Genomic DNA, 6,932 nt, shown 5'->3' with positions numbered 1-6,932 from the left:
TCCTTCCTTCCTTCCTTCCTTCCTTCCTTCCTTCCTTCCTTCCTTCCTTCCTGCCTGCCTGCCTGCCTGCCTGCCTGCCTGCCTGCCTGCCTGCCTTCCTTCCTTCCTTCCTGCCTGCCTGCCTGCCTGCCTGACTGCCTGACTGCCTGCCTGCCACTATACTCCCAGCCATGATCATGGTCTAGCCTTCTATAACTGTATGCAAGACCCCAATTAAATGCTTTCTTCTGCCTTGGTTGTGGTGTCCCTTTACAGCAATAGAACAGTAACTAAGACATATGGGGTATGTTCAGAATATAGATGTTTCCGTAAGTCAATACTTTAAAAAACAAAAATCTTGGACTCAGAAGTAGAGTGCATGCTTTCCATTTATTATTGCTGAACATCAGTGGCCGTCAGGGGAATAGAAGTAAAACCCACAAGGAGATAGCAACAAGCATAAGAGTAGGGACAAGTGCCAACTCCACAAGAGTTAAAACACTGCTGGTACCATCTTTGAATTTTTAATAATTTTAGGCAGGGATATAACTTAATTGATAGAGTGCTTGCCTTGAAAATCCTAGGTTTGGTCTCCAGCACCACACACAAAAGAGAATTTTAAAAACAGTTTTTCCTTTGAAGTCACACATTGCAAAGTGCAGTGAGACTAGAGGAAACACATTCATGTGTTATCAACAGTGGCCTGTCTCTTTCTTTGAGCAATGATAGTGTCTACATGGCCTTCAAGACACAAGTGGTTCTAACTTTAATTTTCAGTGACTTCTCTTTCATTATTGATGAACTGTAAGTCCAATTACTTACTGTTTCTCACCTTGGCTGCAGTCACTGTCACTAACTGAGCAAGAGGCACTACTGTGCGTTTGGATCAAATTTGCTTCCTACTTCTATGGGATTGCCTATTCAGGACATAACATATAAACAAATCCTTTAATGTGTGGCCATCTGTGACTGACATCTTTAATTTAGCTAAAAAAAATAGCAAATTTCATCCATGAAAACATAAATCTATAAATCTCAGCACTCTGGAATCTAAGGTAGAAGGGTGAGGGGAGTTTAAGGCCAGTCTAGGGTACATAGTGAGTCTGAGGCCAGCCTGAGCTACATAGCAAGACTCTTCTAAAAAACAAAGCAAGAGATGAGTTGGCTCACTGGGTAAAGATGCTTGCTGCCAGCCCAGTGACTGATTTTGATACCTAGGATTCACATGGTATAAAGAAGGAACTGACTTTCTCAAGTAGTCCTCACACACACACACACACACACACACACACTGTGACCTGCACACAGATGTAAGCATGTACATGCACACTTAAAAACATAAATAAGAGTGGGCGGTGATGGCACACGCCTTTAATCCCTGCACTTGGGAGGCAGAGGCAGGTGGATTTCTGAGTTCGAGGCCAACCTGGTCTACAAAGTGAGTTCCAGGACAGCCAGGACTACACAGAGAAACCCTGTCTCGAAAAAACAAAACAAAACAAACAAACAAACAAACAAAAACCCACATAAATAAATGTAATTTTAAAAAGTATAAAAATATACATTCAGAAGTTGACATTTCAACTCTTGTATAATTTTGTGGCATTAAGTGTGTGGTGGATTGAACAAAAATGATCCCCATAGGCTTATCATGTATGTGGGTGCTTGCTTCTCAGTGGAGCACTGTTGGGAAGGATTAGGTGTGGCCTTGTTGGAAGAGATTGTTACTGAGAGGCTTCAAGATTTCAAAAGTCAGTGTGAGCCCCAGTCTTGTACTCTCTGCCAGCTGCCTGTGGATCAGGATGTAAAGCTCTTGGCTACCACTCAACACCATGCCTGCCTGTATGTTGCTATGATCCCTGCCATGATGATAATGACTAACTCTCTGAAATCATAAGCCCCTAATTAAATGCTTCTTTTCATAAGAATTGCAATGATCTTGGTGTTTCTTCATAGCAATGGACAGTTATTAAGACAAAGTACATTTATAGTCGTGTACATCTATTACTGCTGTATAGTTCCAGAATTGTTTGATAACTCCTGTTTTAGAAATTATTTAATCTGGACTCTACCCCATCTTAAATTGTTTAGTTCCCAGATTTAAACACACACACATACACACACACACACACACACACACACACACACACACACAACCTTTATATTCACAAGAGCTGGGCAGATACCTAGCCTCCATGCTATTAGAATCTACTTTCCTATAGATAAATTCTTACTTACTATTTACTATGTTTCATCTGGACCTTTTCTGGACTCCAGTTGGCCAGCCTTCAGGGCCATGGTTTTTATGGCTTACCTATCCCACGGTGACTTCTCCTTCTCCTCCTGGACCTTCTTCTCCCTCATGGTCCCTCTCCAATCCCAGAGCCCAGGAAACCTAAACTCCACCTACCTCCTTCTGCCCAGCTATTGGCATCTTTATTTACCAATCACAGAGAACTTTAGGCCAAATTGTACATGCAGGCTCTCATCTCTGGGACAACCAGGTCTTGGGGGCCTGCACTTAGATTTACAATAGATAACAAAAGATCAAACTTACTCAATATAAACACACTACAATATAAACTTGTAGGGTGAGGTGCTGTTTCCCTAATTGGTTCTTGATTTGGTCAATAAAGAAGGCAGAAGCTAATTGATGGGTGAAGGGTCATAGTGGGACTTCCAGGTCCCAGGAGGAAGAAGGGATTGAAAGGATGGAGAAAGGGCTTTTCAGCCAGGTTTTGGAATGAGAAGAAATCAGCAGTCATGTAAGATCTTGGGGAGATTAGAACTGGTAGGCTCTGCCACCAGGGGGTCACTGGAGACTGTCTGATAAAGGCTAGTTAATAAGATTAGGGCAGTAGATTCTGCACCCATCATTGTGCTGTCTGACAAGTTTAAATTAATAAAGCTGCCTAAATGTTTCCTTCCACGGAGCAAAGGTGGGCAGAGAAAGAGAGAAGCCAAGAGGGGCCGGTAGAGTGTGGACAACAGCTCCTGGCTTTCCAGGTTGGGGGTTGGTTGCTATGGATCCTGAGCTAAGGCAGGAAAGGCAGTAATAGCTGGCTGTTGGAGCTAAGCTGGGAGGGAGGGCCATGGTCCCAGGCAAAGAAGGAAGCATGTTTTTAAATTTTACATGCAACATAAACTCTATGCTCATTAAATGCTAACTCCCTATTTCTCTCTATTAGCCCCTGGTAATACTCATTCTATTTTCTGTCTTTATGAACTTGTCTATGAATAGAATTTCATTCATTTTTTAAGAAGTTTTAAGATTTATTTATTTATTTATTATATGTAAGTACACTGTAGCTGTCTTCAGACACTCCAGAAGAGGGCATCAGATCTTGTTACAGATGGTTATGAGCCACCATGTGGTTGCTGGGATTTGAACTCAGGACCTCCAGAAATGCAGTCAGTGCTCTTAACTGCTGAGCCATCTCTCCAGCCCAAATTTCATTCACTTTAATGCTGAAAAATATTCTATTACATTGACAGATATCTTGTTTCCACTTTTTGCTAATTGTGAATAATCTGCTATGAGTATTTGCCTTAGTTACTTTTCAATTGCTGTGATAAACAACATGACTAAGACAACTTAAAAAAGAAACAATTTAATTTGGGGTTTATGGTTCCAGAGGTTTTGAATCTATGACCATTAATGGTAGGGAGCATGGCAGCAACAATGGCTTAGAGGTTAAGAGCACTGGCTGCTCTCCCAGAGAACCCAGGTTCTGTTCCCAGCACCCACATGGCAGCTTATGACTATCTGTAACTCCAGTTCCAGACATCTGATACTCTCACACCGATGCACATAAAGTAAAATTAATTATTAAAAAAGAGAAAGTATAAATATAAGCTTATATAAAAATATGTTTACAGGTAAAGCTGTGCACACTAGTACTTTTAATAGGAGTATTTTTCCTGTTTTTTTAACAGCATACTAGATTTTTTTATTTCCATTGGGCTCCACTAAGTAGTCCTGCCTACTAGAATGGCAAAAAGAACTTTAAAGAATTGATAAGAATTGAGAATGTGGACCCTCTAAATTCTTGTGTATTGTTAGAGGGAGTAGCAAATAGTGCAGTCATTGTGAAAACTGCTTGGGCAATTTCTATGAGGCTAAGGATTCACAATCCAGGGGAAAGAAAGGTATAACTCAATAGTTAATCATAACTGTACATATCAAAGGGCTGAGACACATGTGAGAGATTAATAAAGCACACTTCTGAGTATGTCTGGAAGTCATTCCAGAGAGGATAAATTAAGGAAGACACACCCTGCATGAAGGTGGTACCTTTACTAAAGGTAAGGAGCAGAACATAGCCCAGTAGTGGTGGTGCACGCCTTTAATCCCAGCGCTTGGGAGGCAGAGGCAGGGGGATTTCTGAGTTCGAGGCCAGCCTGGTCTACAGAGTGAGCTCCAGGACAGCCAGGGCTACACAGAGAAACCAAAAAAAAAAAAAGAGTAGAACATTCTTTCTGTTTCTTGACTACCATGATGTGAGCTGCTCTGCTCTGTCATGTCTTTCCCAGCATGATGGACTAAAACTTTAGTACCACAGTCTAAGGAGCTTTCTCTTGAAGTTGCTTATATGAGGTAGTTTTTCATAGGGACAGAAGTCTAACATGCATGAATATGAAAGACTGTAAAATGTATCATAAGATTAATTGGAATTCACCTAGAAGTCAGAGTCCTAAGAATAAAGTTAAATCCACAGACTGAATGTCACGCAGTGTGAAGGAAAGACAAACATGTGAGTAGGGCCGTGCTTTTTGTTTGTTGGGTTTTAGGTGGGAGAGAGCTTGGACAGCTTTGGTTTTGAACACGCTGAATTAAAAGAACTTCTTCCTCAGTCATAGATCATATTTTCTTTGACTTCTGACATTCCCTCATGAATAGACTGCTTTCTATCACTTTTTTTTAATCACATAAAGGACATTCCTGAGTTGGCTGTGACTCAGTTGACAGTGTTCACAAAGCCCTGGGGTCTATCCCAGGATCACATGCACTGTGCATGGTAGGACAAACTATATTGTCTCTTCACTCTCTGATTTAGTAGAATTTCATATGATATTTTCTATTAATTTGTAGACTTACAGGATATCTACTAGAATAACAAAATTTTTAAAGATTGACAGTAAAAACTGTTCAGATGTACAGCATCTAAGTTCTTCGCTAACACATGGATCGGTTCTTGTGATGCAGCTTTGGAGAGCAGAAGCATTACAGTGTTCATCCCAGGAAAGAAGTTTGGGGATGATTTCGATCAGCAAATGACCTTTCCCATTCAGTGCAGTTTTTGGTCTTTTGTTGATATGGATTCATCTTCAAGGAGAAATGTACAGAAAACCAGTACTCTGATTGGTCAGATGGTAAGGGCTCTGAATATTTTACTGTTAGAATATCGTCGAATAATGTTTAGGAGGCCACCTGTAATCCTAGTACTTGAGACATGGAAGCAGGGTTAGAATTCAAGGTCATCCTCAGCTATGTTGTAAGTTTGAGGCCATCCTGGGCTACATGAAACCCTGTCTTTAAAAAAAAAAAAAAAAAAAAAAAGGCAGCTTTTAAATGTTTTTCAGAGAACTGTTAGTATGTTTTCACACTCTTCTCTGCTTTCAGCCTCTTCCTTCTTACATCTTCCTCATTTTTTAGGTAAGGCTTCACCTTGTAACCAGGATGGTGTTGTAACTCATTATATAGCCCAGACTGGCTCAAACTAGCCGTCATGCTGAGTGCCAAGAGCTGGAGTGCAGACATGCCCTGGTATACCCAGCAATGTCTTTGGACGTTTTGTTGATGTATTTATATACTTTATCAGACATGACAACTGAATAATGATCCAGTTGTTAATGTTTGTGAGGTTTCTTTTTGTCTGAGCTACATCCTACCCCTAAAATTTTCACTTATGCAAATCAGATGTCTAGTCAATAGAAATTTCTGTTTCAAAGTTGAGAAGTGTGTGTGTGTGTGTGTGTGTGTGTGTGTGTTTTCAAAGTTGACATCAATGTCTTCCTCAACTGCAGTCCACTTTGGATTTTGAGCAGAGTCTCTCTCTCTGAAACTCACACATTTAGCCTAGTCTTGCAAGCTCACGGGATCTTTCTGTGTCCACCTCCCCACCACTGAGATTACAACCACTTATTGTAGCACCAAGCCTTTCTGTCTTTCTGTCTGGGCTCTGGAGGATAGAATTCAATAGGTGCTCCTCATTCTTTACTGAATGTGCATCTCTTGAGTCTTAGAAGGCTTTACTAAATAATATTTAATAAGTACTCAGTAAGAACTTTCTTAAAAAGTTGCTTTCCACAAATTTGACGTTTTTCCCAGAAATTACTTTAAACTGTAGTTAATACTGAAATAACCACTAGATAGTTAAATAATATAATGATCAATGTGTATTTAACTGTTTCCAATTAGTTAGCTGTTTGCCCTACCTCTGCGTTTGATGTAGGATTGCAGTTTGATTCCAGCCAACCTTACAGAGGCATTTGGATTGTTGATTAACTGCAGTGAGTCATCTCCTTGCCACCCACTTCTTCCCACTGTGCAGCACACTTTAAAGAAAGCAGTGGACCCCGAGGGGCTGCTGTATTTAGCGTCTAAGCAGTTCACAACTGAAGACTTTGAAAAGGTAAAGTTAGATAAAGCCCTTACTCAGAATGCCTACTCATTTCTCAATTGTTTATTTTTTATCTTTACATTTATTTACTTATTTATTCATTTGTGTGGTGTGTGTGCCCATGCATGCATGTATTTTGCATGTGTGTGGACACAAGTGTAACCCAGGACACATAAAGGTCATAGAGTAACTTTGTAAAATGCAGTTCCCTCCTTCTGTGGCTTATGGGGATCAAACTCAGGCGGCCAGGCTTGGCAACACGTGCCTTTACTCACCAGTCACCTCACCAGCCCAGTTCTTTTTTTTTTTTTTTTTTTAAATTTATTTATT

General features: G+C 40.4%; 1 protein-coding gene across 1 annotated transcript in view; it reads left to right on the top strand.

The window, feature by feature from the left end:
• Mcmdc2 (minichromosome maintenance domain containing 2) overlaps nt 1-6,932 on the top strand; it is a 38,671-nt gene that overhangs the window by 19,778 nt on the left and 11,961 nt on the right. Inside the window, exons 11-12 of the mRNA XM_021222416.1 lie at nt 5,186-5,352; nt 6,435-6,614. Coding sequence (XP_021078075.1) covers nt 5,186-5,352; nt 6,435-6,614 — 347 coding nt within the window. The remainder of the gene's footprint in view (nt 1-5,185; nt 5,353-6,434; nt 6,615-6,932) is intronic.

This window comes from Mus pahari, chromosome 22 (assembly GCF_900095145.1).
Source record: "Mus pahari chromosome 22, PAHARI_EIJ_v1.1, whole genome shotgun sequence".
Classification (NCBI taxonomy): Eukaryota; Metazoa; Chordata; class Mammalia; order Rodentia; family Muridae; genus Mus; species Mus pahari.
The sequence above is the reverse complement of the archived record's forward strand: the minus strand, read 5'-3'. Positions and strand labels throughout refer to the sequence as shown.